This window comes from Bison bison, unplaced genomic scaffold, assembly GCF_000754665.1.
Source record: "Bison bison bison isolate TAMUID 2011002044 unplaced genomic scaffold, Bison_UMD1.0 scf7180017864499, whole genome shotgun sequence".
NCBI classification, from domain to species: Eukaryota; Metazoa; Chordata; class Mammalia; order Artiodactyla; family Bovidae; genus Bison; species Bison bison.
The window spans coordinates 4,795,306-4,810,680 of NW_011495058.1; the positions used below are offsets into that span (position 1 = coordinate 4,795,306).

Here is a 15,375-nt window from a genome sequence, read left to right on the forward strand (position 1 = left end):
GGGGTGGCGGGGCTGCAGCCTGAGGGAGGCGGTCGGAAAGGGTGGCCAGCAGGGGTGGCCCAGCAGGTTCCTGGGCATAAGGCAAGCCTGGTGTTAGGGGAGTGGGGGCGCTGAGTCAGGGTCTCCAGGCCCCTTTCCGGGCAGCCCTGCAGGTGCCCACCTTGCAGCCACCAAACCCGGGTCAGACGGAGAGCTGCCCCCAGAGCTGACCTGCTCGTCCTGGCGCCCGCTCTGTTTCAGAGCCGCTGCGGCTGGTTTCACCACGGGACAGACTCGGTGTTTGGAGCCCAGCTGCCCTCGGGCACACGGCCTGCCTGTCGCATGTTTGTGTCTGCCTCGTTCCTCCCCTGGTGCCTGTGTCTGCAGAAAACCAAGACCAGATGTGATTTCTTTTTAAAAACAAGATGACAACGACAACCACACACACAAAATTGACGTCGATGAAACAGAGAAAAAAACTAAACAAGGGAAAAAGCTGTAAAAATCACTGGCATTTGTGGGGCTTCGAACCTTCCGGCCGCACCCCACCCAAGCTCCACGTGTCTGTCCACTCCTGGCCTCCTCCAGGGACTGGCCGGGGGAATGAACTTGTCCACCAGGGCCTGCCGCCCGAGGAACAGTGTTTGCTAGGTGGTGCCCACCCCCCAGGAAGTCTGCATCCTCCCTGCCGTGCATGGCTCCTGGTCAGGAGTGTCAGGTGTCGTCGGGGGAGGGCTTGGGGGTGGCAAGGGGGCCCAAGCACGGCTGACTTCCATCCCACTTCCCTTCCCTCCTCTCTTCCCTGAGAAGGTGTGGATGTGGGCTCCCGGTGTTCCCGGCATGGGTGAGCAGTGCAGAGGCTGGGCCAGCCTCTCTGGGAGGATACTGAGCCATCCGAGGCTCAGGGATCCAGCTCTGGCCCGGTCGGGGCCAGGGAGGTGCACTGGGGGAGGGGTTGCAGGGAGGCACACCTTAGTTTCAGATCTCACACCTGGCGGGAGACATGGGCGAGGACAGTGCTGGCAGTAGCCCGCTGAGGAAGGGAACCCCTGGGCTGGCCTCTCTTCTGCTTGGGTACCTCTCCGTCTTTGCCCACCTTCTCCCCCGTCCCCATGTGGGTGTGAGGCAGAAAGGAGAGAGGGGTCAGAGGTGGGCGGGTGTTTCTGGCTTCCAGGTCGAGGCAGGGGCTAGGCAAGTGTTTGCTGAAGAGGCTGCACTTTTAGAGTTTGGGCCAGAGCAGCAGGGAGCAGAGGGCTGCACTGGGCTGTGAGCGACAGGGACCCTGGGGTGGGGAGGCGGGTCCCCCTGTGTGCTGGTGGGCACTCTGGTGAGCCTCTGGGACGGGCTGCATGGTCAGGTGGTGGCAGAGAGAGCCAAAAGCGTTTGGCCTGGCATGGGGGTGGGTATAACCTGGCCTCCTGGGCTATACTTGGGGGGTGGTCAGGGGCCATGATCCCAGAGGTGCAGGACGCACCCCCCCACCCCAATATCTGCCCCTTCAACTCATGTTGTTTTCAACAAGGATTTTCTTTATCTTCCCCCCACACAAGCCAAGGGAGGGGCCCAGAGTGGGGCACAGGACACAGGATGCTGGTCTCCAAGGGGGACTGTCCATGGACAGACACTCAGAGTGGACGCTCACCTGCCTGTCTGCGGCTGTGCTCAGGACAGCCGTCCCTACCCATGGACACAGGGTAAACATCTGCAGGGCTCCCTGGGCCTCGGGCAGCGGCAGGGTTCACCGTGGACAGCGTGCGGCCCAGCCGCCCTCACCTCCTGGGGCCTCCTCCTCTCCTCTCCCTGCTCACCCGTTCTTTCCAGGGAGCTGCCTGTCTGGGATAATTTGGGGATTTTTTTTTTCTGGGGGAGAGTTCTTTTGCATGACCCCTCATGAGCAAGCCACACCCGCTCCTCTAGCTAGATGTCCGCGGTGTGGCGGCGTCGGCCGGCCCGCCCTGCAGAGGGTCGGCTGCCCGCGGTGCTGGCCGGCCTTTCCTCTTCTCTCTTTTTGCTGAGTTTCATTGTCTTTTCTTTCTGAGCCTTGTAAGTGTACAAAATTATTATTTTGTTCTGTCTCGGGAAACTGCAAATAAATGGAAAACAGGACAAACTGCTTCAAGTGTATCTGGGTGCTCTCTGCCAGGATCTAGCTGACCCCTCACCTCTAGGCAGGTCTCTCCCCTGCCATGTGGACCCTGGGCTGGCCAGGCTGCAGAAGCCCTAAGCTAGATGTTCCCAAGCCCATCTTGGGTAGTCAGCATGCCCAGATGGGGCCCCTCCATGAGGCTGCAGGTCAAACTCTGCCAGCTGCTCCCACCTCCCTCCTGTTTTCCCGAAGGCCTCTGTTAGCCCCAGACACAGGAACCAAAAATGACGCCTTGAGTCCTAGGACCCCCCAGCCTCTGGTCACTCTAGCGGTCTCTGAAGATGAAATCAGGAGGACAGATCTGTATGGGAAGAGCTCCAGGCCCCAGCCCTGCTGCCCTGTCCACTCTCTCCCTCCACCTATCTGGTCTTTGTGCGTGTTGCTTGGGACACGTGGTGCCTGCAGCCACCGGGGCTGCTCCTGTGGGCCTGCACGCGGGCTGTGTAGACAGCACACGGACATGAGACACCGACACCAGGAGCAGAGTGGTGGCGGCTGGGATACAAAGATGACACAGCAGGCGATGACAGCCATGGCCTGGGGAGGCTCCGTGAGGAGACCCGAACAGCAGAAGCCCAGAGCTGAGACCTGGGAGACGGAGGGATGCCAGGTATAGAGGCTCCCAGGTGGGCCCAGACTGAGGGGCTTGAGGGCCCAGGTGGGCAGAGCCAGGCGATCCCCACCAGCCTTCCCTCTGCAGCTCACCCCCCACATGGAGGGAGAGACACGGCACCCAGTCACCCACTGCACCCTCACACCACAGGGATACAAAGCCTCTGCACCTTCCTTGGGAACACTCCTGGCCTGCACCGGCTGAGCGAGCGCTGGCCGCGTGCCTGCCTAACCACATGGCCATCCAACCTGTCTGATCGCCTGACCACATACCCACATGGCCGCCCAACTCCACGGCTTTCTGACCACGCGGCCACATAGCTGCATGGCCACACTGATTCAAGGCCGCCTGCTTCTCTGAACATCTTCCCTCATGGCTGCACACGTTTAGGCCCTGCCAGGCAAGGGCTGTTGGGACCTGCCTGTGCTCCGCAGGCCCCTCAAAGACCTCGTGCCCTCCTCCCTCCTGGGCAGTCCCCGGCAGTCTTGCTGACACCCCAGAGACACTCTCATGTTGAGATGGACAGCCTCCCCTCTACTGCTGGTCCCCAGGTGCCGCTGCCTGTCTGTACCTCACACCTTAAGCTTTCTCAGGACAGAAATACGGGCTTCCAAACAATCTGATACACCAAACACACCAACGGGTCCAAGTGACTTCTGATGAGGCAATGCTGCCTCAGGCCTGCTCAGTCCTGTCCACTAGGGCACAACAGGCCTCCTGGTCCAGCCTTGGCATCTGGCTGCAGCTACCTTCCTGGCCCTGTGGGTGGTAGCTGGTAGGGGCTCTCAGGTGTGCAGGCAGGCATGAGGGCTGCCCAGGGAGCACCAGGGCAGATTGGAGAGCTTGGTGCAGAGAATCTAGGACAGAGCCAGTGAGCAGAGTCATCACCACCACCGCAGTATCTAGGGCTCCGCTCACCTATCAGCTGTAACCCGAGGCAGCTTTCCAGGCCAGGCCTCCCTCTGGGCACCTGCCACAGCCCCACCCCACCCCCGCTGGGGATCCTGCAGGAATCCTGAGGTGGACCAGCACTCTGAAACTGTCCCCTGGCAGCCCCCCAAGTAAGGATGGCAGGATAGGCAGAGAGAAGTCAGTGAGGGGCCTTTCATTTGTCATTTTAAAGAACACCTGCTTTGGGCAAAGCTCCCTGAGCGCATGCCCTGGTGGGTCCTCTGAGCAGGAAAAGCCGGAAATGCCCAGGCTACTCCCTATTTCAGGGGTCTCCAGGTCAGTCCCAGGCCAGCAATGAAATAGGTGAGAAGCACGCACAGTCTAACCACCACCTGCCGAGGACACTCCCTAAACTAGGACCAGAGTTGCCAGCCTGCAAGGATCCGGGGCGCACAAGACGCTCCACACCCCAGCAGACAGATCTGGAGTTTCTGGGTGTGGCCCCGGTTCTGTGGCTGTGAGGAAGCCTCCCAGGTGGTTTCTACGGTGCAGTGAAGACCAGGTCACAGGACTCAGAGCAGGACTTCTCTCTACTCTGGGGCTCCCTCCCCCACTTCCTGCTAGAAAGGTCTAGGGGGTGGGGAGAGGAGAATGGGGGCATTAAGGTAGAGGCTGCTTCCCCCCAAGATATGGCGAACCCCACACTCGGCAGGGGCACAGCATGAGGGGCAGGGCTCCCGTGGAAAGGGGTCCCTGTGGCTCAAAGCACATTGTGTGCTTAGCTGCTTGTCATGTCCAACTCTTTTGTGATTATGGACTGTAAGCCACCAGGCTCCTATGTCCATGGGATTCTCCAGGCAACAATACTGGAATGGGTTGCCATTTCCTACTCCAAGGGGATTTTCCTGACTCAGGGATCAAACCCGTCTCTTATGTTTCCTGGATTGGCAGGTGCATTCTTTACCACTAGTGCCACCTGGGAAGCCCAAAACAAAGCACAGGACTATTTTGGAATTTCAAAAGACAACTTTATCCACATAGGAACCTTCCAAACAGAACACAGAGAAAAGTTAGGCAGCAGTTATTAAAATACACTTTGCCAAATGATTTAACATGAGAAGACAAGAGGAGCTGGACGAAGGGTGGATGCAGAGGGCTTGGCCAGCCGTACTCACCCTTGTCACCCTCTTCCCAATCTTGGCCAACCCCCACCCCCCACCCCCAGTACCCTCCAAAGTGGGAGGAGTCAGACACCTCTCAATCATCCCTAAGGGGTGGTCATGGCCACATCAGAGACCAGTGAGCAGGCCAGGTCTGCGCCTTTCAGGGGTAAACATGGCAGAACTCACATGGGTAGGCCACTTTTAGGCCAAGTCCTCTGGTGGTACAGTGGCCAGAGACAACGAGCAGCTGGCAGGTAAACTTCTTAGGGTGGGTCCTCAGAGGCCACGCAGATCCCACTTCTGGCCCATGCCAGGGAATTCAAGGCCACAGGCACTTCCTGTCAGGGCAGTGGACCTCCTCGGCAGGGCAAGAACAGAGGGCTCAGGGAAGGACACCGGAGGATGAGACCACACTGATACCGCTCCAACAGGGGCGTCCACGGAGACTGGTTCTCAAGGGTGTGTCCTGAGCCTGTGTCCTTAGCAAGCGCAGCAGGGCACTAGGAGGCGGTTTACAACACGGCAGCAGGGCCCACAGGACCAGCAAGGCTGAGAAGAGCTGGAACCTCCTGGGCTGCTGCCTGGCTTGCTCCCTGCACCTGCTTTTAGGGCAGGGCCTCAGAGCCATAGGCCTCATGCTGCTGGGGGCAGGGCCGGGGTGCTCAGCAGTGCTTCTGCTGGGGGCTGGGCTGGAGTGTGGACAGCTCAGACCACAAGTGGATGTTGGGAGCCCCCAGGCTGGCTGGCATCTTCTCTTGGTGCCTAGAAATGGTGGCCACAGTGAAGGTCACTTGCTAAGACGTAAGTCCCAGGTGATTGTCAGAACAGTCTTTCTTGTCACCAGAGAGGCAAATGACAACTATTCACGAGACTGCAGCACACACACGTGCTCTGATCCAGATGTTCAAAGCCAAACTGCAAGTCAGGGCAAGCGCCCCCTCCCCTACTTCTAGCGTTCTTTACGGAACTTGCTTGCTGGATGGGTACCGCAGAAAGTCAAAGTCAATCTCAGCAGGAATGCAAACCAGGTCTCAGAATTTATGAAGTCCAGTAGCTGTCTCCTCCTAACACAGAAGCACTGGCCTGAGCCCCCCACCCCGCCCCCATGCCCACTGCAGCCCCACAGTGGCTGTCCCTCCCCAGTCCTGGAGTCAGGGCACCCTGCTCCTTGTAGTGTTAATAATTAGTATACAGACAAAACCCAAACATGTGAAGATCCACAAAGAGCTGGCTCTGAACCCCCCATGGGCCTTGCACAAGTTGGGGGCCCACATCCTTCCCAGGGGATTAGAAATGAGCCCTGTAGCATCTATGGAGTCACTGAGTTTTATGGTTCCATTCGGCCCCCAAATACACATTTAGGGGCCTCAGTATCTTTTCAAAAATAACTAGACATGTGAATTTGAACGTTCCCCACCCCCAGGTCCCCATCCACCCTTGGGTTTCTCCCAGGAGCTCCAAAGCCAAAGTTGAGTCTGTCCCACTTGGGTTGTTACAAGGTGGCTCTGCTTCCTGGGGGGCCGTGGTTCTGATGTGAATGATGGTGACGTTCCAGCGCAGGGGCCTCTGCTGGCAGCCGTCACATGATTGCACAGCACGAATTCTGTTTCCGGGCCTTGAGAGAGACAAAACAGAGCTGAAGAGGTAGACCTCAGCACACGTAGAACTGGGAGCTCTGAGGGGACCAGCTGGCCTTAGTAGGGGCTCTGGAATCACCAAGCAGAGAGAAGTGGAGGGAAGCCATCCAGAAGTAGTTCACACTCCCAAGATTATTCTGTCCACCTTCCATTAATGCTATCGATAAGGAAGGAAACTTCCTGTTGTTTAGCCAAGTATAAAGAACAAGAATGTCTCTTCCTTCGCTCCAGCCTTGACTCCCCGTAAAGTTATCTGACCCCATGCGGGTATTTCTCACTAAGGATATCTTCAGAGAGCAGAGAGGTACCCACTTGGTTCATGGGGCCTCTGTTACCTCCTCCTTCACCTCCTGTTCAGATACCTCCTAACCCCAAAGGCGTCTCCCTCCAAGGGACATCATCATGACAGCAAACGCGTGTGGGTTGACCAAGCAAATGCAGCACCCCTACTGTCCAAACGGTGCAACACTTCAGTCCAAGTTAACAAATCAGAAACGTCGGAACCTCTCTGGGAAGGTGGCACCCCTCAGACAGCAGGGGTGAGGAGGACCCATCCTCACTTTGGGGAGGTTGGGGGAGGGGGGGAAGCAGCCCAGAGGCAGGGAGAGCTGACTGACAGGGTGCCCAGGAGCGGCCAGGACACACTCACCGTTTTATAGAAGGCTTTAGACTGTATTCCCAGCACTTCGGATTTGGATACCAGGTCATCGAGCTTCTCACCTCGTTCTAATAAAGACTCCATGGTGTTGTGCTGGACAAGAGGAAAGATACAAAAGAATGCCTTGCTCTGTTCACAAGGTGAGCAGACACCAGTCCCTCACAAAGCTCAGTCACAGCAAAGTGCTTCCTTTGGGCTCCTCCCCCACATGTGAGCATCAAGACACAGTGACCCAGGCCTGTGGAGGACACAGGGCCTAATGACCTTCCTGGAGGATCTAGAAGGTTCTAACTGGACTTAAAGCACTGCACCAAATCCTCCAAAGCACAGGCTTAGATAGCCACACTCCAGGAGAGGTCCCCTGTGCCTGTGTTTACACACACACATTCCTACTGCACAGCTGTGTCATGCTCCCCCCAGCGGAACTGTGTCCAAATCTCACGACTATCAGCTCTGTGAGAGCGCCTCTGCACTTAGTGCAGACAGACCCTTTCCAAACACATGAGGGATGGACGTCCTCACAAGAGCCCCTAGCCCCGCCACCAGGGCCATCAGGAAGTGGCTGACTTGCTCCCACCCCAGATGGCCACTGCTTAAACTGCAAGGCCCTCAGAGGCAATTGGCATTACCCTAGGTTTGGACATATGAAATGGCACAGAATGAGAAATGAGCAAAAACATTATCTCTACACACGGCTGAGCAACTCAGATTTCCACCATAAAAAGTTAACTGGATCAAGACATGAATGGGATGGATAAAAGGCAGCATGACCAGTAATCCAGGTTTTATCACTGTAGCCAGAATGGGCTGGGTGACCTGGACCCATCTGCTCTGTGGACAGACAAGGAAAGACAGTGGGCGTGTCCCCTGCCTCTGTGTGCTTGCTCACAGACTGAGGCTCTGAGGCAGCAGAAGGCAGAGACAGGGCTTGGTTAGGAAACCTGGAGAAACGTTACAGAAGACAGACAGGTGCCTGAAGACTGTCATCTCTTAATTTTCATTCCAAAGCCAAAGGTAGCTCAGAGTTTAAAAACAAAAGCAGAAAACAACAATTGCAAACTAGATTTCAGGTAAAATGCAGGGTTCCCGCTCTTCTCAATCAGGCCTGTTTCTGACAACTCGGGACCTGTATTTAGTCAGAGAGCCTCAGTGTGCACTGAAACCCACACTCGGAAAAGAAGGAATCTGCTGGGCTGTGGGTCAGGCCAAGGCAGGCACCATGGAGGCAGAACCACAGAGTGGTTGTCTGAGTGAGTCTGGTTTTCAAGCCTCTGATGCACAGGGACAGGTGGGCCACCACCACTTTCAGAAGTGCTTTGACTATGATTAAAACAAGCATCAGCTGCATGGGCTTGACTGCTGGCAAATCTTTTTGCCTGTTTCTGGACTTGGTCCCCTAATTTACTTACTTACCAGGATGATCTTGGTCTCATCCAGTTCAGCCTGCACTTTAGTCATGGGGTCAGCTTCTCGGGGGTTCTAGGGAAGAAGCAAAAATAAAAATGTCAGGACTGGAGTGGCTGCCTGGAAACAGGGCTCAAAACCAAGCAAGCTGGATATACTTTTGGAAGTTAAAAACCACAGGCTGCTTAAACACATGCTGGAAAAGCAAAAGCCTGCCTTGGAGCTCAGGTCTTAATGCAGGTTCCTGCGATCTTCAGGAGAACATCAACTTCCACATCACCCAGAGTCACAACCATCAGGGCCATTGGCTTTTCTGTTTCACAGCCTTTGCGCCTTACCTGGTATCTACTGAGTTGACTGTCCAGGCCTGAGTACCTGATGGTATCAGGGGATCCAGTTGGCCAGTATATCCTGTCGACCTGCTTGGAGAATTCGTCTAGCACCTGCAAGACAGAGGAGCTCAACAACACCCCCATCTCAGTGCTCATCCGAAAGAGGCTCTCAGGACCCCAGGACCCACAGAGGAAGGCAGAGGAGGATGGCTAATGGCAAGGGAGAAAATCTAGGTCCAAGTTTCTTCTTCCTCAGTATTCTTGGAATTAAAATCCAAGTATGCCCAGCCTGATATGAACCTCATCTGGGAATGATAAATTATTAGAAATTCAAATTACAGATTTCCACTTTTCTCAGGTTGTGAATTTCCAGGAAAAAGGATATTGGAGCTTTAATTTTTCAAAACAATTCTTCAAAAAGGTAATTAGATCCTTTGAATTTAAGCAGCCACCAGACTTCATGCGCTTTTACGCACAAGTGTTTTAGGGGATGTGGGGTCAGGGTCTTTGAGGAGTTTATCATCCGCACCACAAAGAAACACATTGAAGAATGAGGAGGCACCAGCCCCACACTGGGGAAAGGAGCAGCTGTAACTGCAGGATGGGCCAGCAGGGGGACTCCTTGAGCAGAAGCGCAGCAGGTGGGGAGGAGCCTGGTGTGTGCAGGGATGGCCTGAAAGAGGGGAGGAGGGGAAGAAGGGAGGTGGGTCATGGGGCAGAACATGCAGCCTAGTGTGGCTCAGAAGGAACTGAAAGTCACGACTTTCAGGGCGGAAGCAGGAGCAGAGCTGGCAAGAGGAGTGAGTGGGGGCGAAAGCACAGCCAGAGCTGACCTGAGGGCCCCACCGGGAAGGGGAGATGCTGGCACTCTGTGGCTTACAAGGAGAGCCAAGGTGGCCCCAGGGACACTAGTAGGATGAGAAGCAGAAATCAGTGGGGGACGGGGGTAGGGCAGGATGAGACAGACAGGAATGAGAAGGCTCCCAGACTGTCTCTTGGTTTAGAGTGAGGAGGCTGAAAGCAGGCTGATTTTGGACACACTATTTCATCCCTTACGTCACTCCTGGCCCCAGTCCATGCCTGACTGCCCAAGTACAGTCCAGCCAAGCTGCAAACTCACCTTCTCTAGCAAGGTAAAAGCCACCCGGGATGGGTATTCACTGTCAGCAATGACCACTCCTGCAAGACTGTCATTTCTCACGTAGACATGGCACAGATATTCTAAGGAGACAAGAGGATGGCATGAGGGCTTTAGACTTTCTCACCCCCCAAAGCCGCTGGACTGATACAGTGCTGGGCTTCTGTCCTCTGGGTTTATGGTGAAGTCCTGCACATAGGGTAGCACGTGTGGGGGCTCTGCTGGCAGTGTGGACCAACATGTGCTTCAGGGTGAGTGAAAGTCCCAAGGCCCAGTGCGCAAAGCCAGGGTCCAAGGACCACAGTGGCGCAGAAATACCCCAGGAAACGGCCCCAGGGGCTCGTCTGAGTCCTACCCTGAGCTCGAGGTCAGGCTCCCCTGTGTCTTGGAAGCTGCAACCCTCAGAGGTGCTCTGCTCTGCTCCCAAGCTGATGGAACTCTGGACAAGCTAAGTGGCTTCCATTTTCATATATACACAAAAAACTCAGTAAAAGATTTCCTGGCTTGAGAAAATCACCTGTCAGGGCCCTAGGCTTCCTCACTACAGTAACCTAGCCTGCTCCACTCTGTGGTGAGCCTTGGTGGGGATGGGGCAGGAGAGGGAGGAAGAGATAAAGCCCATCCAGAAAAAAATGAGCCACTGCTGGCTGGGGTCTCAAGTACGACTGTGCTGATGCAATCGAATTATCAAAAGGTACAGCCTGTATAGGGCTTCTGCAAAACAGTCACAATCCTTGAAATGATTTTTTATCATTTGGAAAGGATTCAGAGATATCATAGCAAACCAAGTGCCCCTAAAATAAATGCATAAAAATTCTTACAGGAAACCTGAATCACGAAGAAGAAAAAACTAAGGTCATGAGGAAAAATAAGGGGTCTCCAGGTTCCTGGGCAAAAGCACTAAGAAGCACAGAATACAGTATTTCCTCAACAAGGCTGGGTGGAGATCCTTTTCTGAGACGTTTACAACTCCAAAGGCAGAAGAGGACAAAGCAGGAAAGCTGCTTACTGCTCCAAGAGAGGCAGACCCTAACTGTAAGCGAGTCTAAGCTTTTGGGGGTGATTTAACCAAGCAACCGACATACCATCAGTGGGCATAGAATTTTGCATAACAGGAAATGGAGGAGGAGGGAAGAGAGAAGCCAGCAGAGGATTGTGGGCCTGGGAGCCCTCTCCGTCGCAAGGCAGCCCTCCTGTGGACAGAGCTCTGGGCCACCTGAGTTGGGTGGCTGGGCCAGCACGCGCTTACCAGGTGGTGGGCCCTCTTACCTTGTTCCTTCACAGAAGCTCGGCTGCCTTTCGCTGAGCGCTCCACAATCAGCTGACTTGTGAAGGTCATGAACTCCTGGACGCTAAGAAACACAACACATATTACCTGTTCCTGTCACCTTGTCCCCAATACAATGCAAAGTGACCCCTGAGCTTATACACTAAGGAGACATTGCTTCCTGGTTTCATTCCTTCCCTCCCAACCTTAGGAAGAACTAATAAACACTCTGTCGATGTCCATGAATACAGATAATTACACATCATCACAACCATTCAAACCACATTTGCTTGCTACTGAGCAGACCCAAATAACCCACTTCCAGACTTCTGGGGAATCTTCTACAGGTTATAGTTAATTTAACATTTTGGTCAGAGTATGATTTGGGACATAGCAGAGAAGCAGAGGCCAGCTCCTGTTCTCAAGGCTCCACTAACTCCCAAGAAGCGGGAAGAAATAAAATCTGTGATGGAGACACCTAAGTGGTCAAAACTGTTCAGTGGATGCACAGTCAGTTATGGCAGCTGCCACACGCTGGACCCTGCAATGTGACAGGCATCCTCAGTGAATGCTGGCTCTAGCCTCAGGTCGGCTGGGGCTAATCCATTGTACAGGCCCGGGACACTCTGGACGGAACTGAGGGCAAGGGCTCAGCCAAGACAAGGAAACGGAAAATGGTTTGTACCACGGCTGAGGGAGAGGAGGAGGTTCATGGGCCCAAGAAAAAGATGTGGCCAGCATGGAAGAGTCACAGGTGACAACAGTCCAGCTGGAGGAACCAGAGTTAAGAAGAAGCCTCTGACTGGAAACGTCATATAAAGGGCTGTCAGCGCAGGGTCCTGACTTGTGGAATCCACAGTTGGTTCCAGCAGATTCATATACTCCTGAGATCACACCAAGAGCCACGCAGCAGAGTGAGGACTCACAACGTCTGTAGTGGACTTCCCTGGCTGGGATCCCAGCTCCACCACTTACGAGATGTGTGACCTCTGGTAAGGGACTTACTGCGTCTATATATTGAGACGTGCTGTGATGACTAAATAAGCATTTAGCACGATGTCTGGCGCATAGTATTACTTGTTATTATTATCCTGAGAGAGTGAATAGGATCAGAAAAATCCCTTAGAGGTAAGTCTTAAAATAAGGAAGTCCTTGCAATAAAACTAAAAAGAGACGGAGCTTAGAGTAGAACTATAATTAGACAAAGGAAGAACTGCATTCATTGTGACATTCTGCATACAAGTGCCAGAAAAGCTGGAAAACGTTTTGAAGGTCTGAGGTTCGCATTCTGGTAATCATGAGGTGGGCAGGACAGAAGACAGGAGGACTTATGAGAAAAACAATGGGCTCAACTGGACTATGTGTTGTTTTAAGAGACACTTGTAGAGATTTCCCTACAGTACTGCAGTTGTATTAATTATCTGAAACTGGTCTGGATACCGAAAACCAGTGAGATTAAAGTCCTAAAGTGAAATCTCTGAGGATCATCAGTAAATGTGGGTAGGGGAAAGAGAGAAAGGAAAAGAATCAAGAGTTAACCAAGTTAGCACCCAAAGTTCCATCACAGAAAAGCAGCAACACAGAACAGAGACTAGAGGTCATGACAGAGAATGCTAAGTACCAAGAAGGACCCAAAAAGCAGCAGAAAGTTTCAACAAAATAACAGGAGGAACTGTTTGAGATCCCGCCAGCAAGCCACTCTCATCAAGAACGAAACAGCCCAATGAAGTAATGCAAACAGAATCCAGATGCCACCAGACCTGGAGACTGGGTGACCACAGACTTTGTAGGGTCTTTCTCCCTTTGTGCCTGAGTCACCGTCACCCCTCCCACGAACAGGCTGTTAAGTGTCTGTGGTACTTCTAACACGGACTTGATTGCATTACAGTGCCTCGCAAATGTTCAAAGGCTTGTAAGCCCTAAAACCTCCATGCTTCCTTCCAAATCTTCACTGTAGAACCCTTTTGTACCACTAGAGGCCAACCGTAAAGAGCATACAATTTGGGTTGGAGTCCTGGCTGATTTGGTATCCATCTCCTGGGGCCTCAGTGACTTCTTCCGTAATATGACAGAGTGTACCAGGAACTCTCACACCGAACTGTTGGAAAGCCCAGCCAAATAATACAAACGTGGCGCTTAAGATGTGGCACGTGAGCTTCCTGGGTCAGAACCACTGAGTGGGAGTTGCTGGTTTAAGATACAGATTGCTGGAACTCAACTGGGCGTCAACCTAGGGGAATCTGCACTTTTTCAAAGCCCCCCGGTCATTTTTATAACATAGAAAATTTGAAAAACCCTGATTACGGACTACATTCCAGAATGGGCTACAGGCCGAGGAAAAGGCCACCGGCTCCAATGCGGGAGGCCAAGCCCCGGGCCTCGATTCCCGGGCGGTCTCCAACCCGGACCCCAGGCCTCCCCGTCCGGGAGCCGCCCTCGAGGGCCCGCTCACCTGGATCTCTGAAAAAAGCTGAAGGAGGACACATCGTATGCGGCCTTGAGCAGCACCGTCTTGGACTCCCCTTTATACAGGACGCTTAGGCTGTACAGCTTCATGGCGCCGGGCCCTTGGGCCGGCCACCCGCCTGGCCGCGGCACCGGTTCGCAGGGAGCAGCGCAGCGCCGCCCCTCGAGGCCGCCGCCGGCTGCTGACGGGTCGGCCACCGGCTTCCTTCTTCTGGCTCGGGGTCCACTTCCGGTTCCGGTCAGGGGCTGCCGCCCGAGGCCTAACGGAGTCTTCTCGTGCCCCGGATGCAGAAAGAGCAGCCGGAAACACGAACGAGGGGGTGGTGCAGGGTTTTGCGCGTGCGCGTGAGGGGCTGTGGGGATTTTGTAGGCCAGCTCGCTGTCTTACTGGGAGTCCTTACCCTTCTCCCGCTGTCCTTATCCCTCCGAGGCCTTCTCCCTCCTTCCCTAGCCGTCCTGAGCCCTCCCAGCGCCCCCTGCTTCTTCCCGGTCCTTCTGAGTACTGTAGGAACACCTGTGTCCCGGGGGCTGTCCTTCCTCTGAGCAGATAGACCCAGAGCCCCACCCATGCCCCACCCACACGCCAGTACTTTGTAAACCCTACATCAGGGACTTTGATCTATGCGCGAACTGCCTTCTAGAAAAGTGTTTGGGAAATCAGATCTGCTTTTTGAGTGAAAGGCAGGGACCTTTTCGAGGCTCCTGCCTGGAGGTGAAGGCTTGCATCTCATTTTCAGTTAATTGAACTCTCTCTTGCCCTTCCCACACCTGCATCCTGCCTGCGTGAGAGTAAATCTCTGGACACAGGACCCCCTGAGCACGAGTCTGCAGGCCTCAGTTCTCCTGGGCCTGCCAACTACCTGTGAAATCAGCTGCCCAACCACTGATCTGGGAGCCAACTGCTAACCTCAGAGTAGCAGAGCCATTTCACTTCAAAAGGAGCAGAAATTCAGCTCCAAACTGAGGGAGCACTTGGCATACCATGACTTGGAAAACCTCATTTTGGTTGAAATGTTGGAATAATGCTTTTTCAGTGGATAGGGGTGAATGAGGCTCAGTTCTCTGAGGTTCAGTTCAGTTCAGTCGCTCAGTTGTGTCCAACTCTGAGACCCCATGAACTGCAGCATGCCAGGCCTCCCTGTCCATCACCAACTCCTGAAGTCCACCCAAACCCATGTCCGTTGAGTCGGTGATGCCATCCAGCCATCTCATTCTCTGTCGTCCCATTCTCCTCCTGCCCTCAATCTTTCCCAGCATCAGGGTCTTTTCCAATGGGTCAGCTCTTCACATCAGGTGGTCAAAGTATTGGAGTTTCAGCCTCAACATCAGTCCTTCCAATGAACACCCAGGACTGATCTCCTTTAGGATGGACTGGTTAGATTTCCTTGCAGTCCAAGGGACTCTCAAGAGTCTTCTCCAATACCACAGTTCAAAAGCATCAATTCTTCGGCGCTCAGCTTTATTTATAGTCCAACTCTCACATCCATACATGACCACTAGAAAAACCATAGCCTTGACTAGACAGACCTTTGTTAGGCAAGTAATGTCTCTGCTTTTTAATATGCTGTCGAGGTTGGTCATAACTTTCCTTCCAAAGAGTAAGCATCTTTTCATTTCATGGCTGCAATCACCATCTGCAGTGATTTTGGAGCCTAGAAAAATAAAGTCAGCCACTGTTTCC

The 15,375-nt window shown here is 53.9% G+C and overlaps 2 protein-coding genes across 2 annotated transcripts in view; one reads left to right on the forward strand and one right to left on the reverse strand.

Moving 5' to 3' along the window:
- CAMK2B (calcium/calmodulin-dependent protein kinase II beta) overlaps positions 1-3,058 on the forward strand; it is a 63,447-nt gene extending 60,389 nt beyond the window's left edge. The window contains exons 24-26 of the mRNA XM_010829115.1: positions 790-823; positions 1,897-1,957; positions 2,889-3,058. Coding sequence (XP_010827417.1) covers positions 790-823; positions 1,897-1,957; positions 2,889-3,058 — 265 coding nt within the window. The remainder of the gene's footprint in view (positions 1-789; positions 824-1,896; positions 1,958-2,888) is intronic.
- Positions 3,059-4,635: 1,577 nt separating this feature from the next.
- Positions 4,636-13,927, reverse strand: YKT6 (YKT6 v-SNARE homolog (S. cerevisiae)). Its single transcript, XM_010829049.1, has 7 exons — positions 13,681-13,927; positions 11,231-11,313; positions 9,944-10,044; positions 8,830-8,934; positions 8,501-8,566; positions 7,079-7,180; positions 4,636-6,407 (listed from the first exon to the last, which is right to left on the reverse strand). The coding sequence occupies exons 1-7, from the start codon at positions 13,782-13,784 to the stop codon at positions 6,372-6,374; spliced, it is 597 nt and encodes a 198-aa protein (XP_010827351.1). The 5' UTR covers positions 13,785-13,927; the 3' UTR covers positions 4,636-6,371.
- Positions 13,928-15,375: the final 1,448 nt, after the last annotated feature.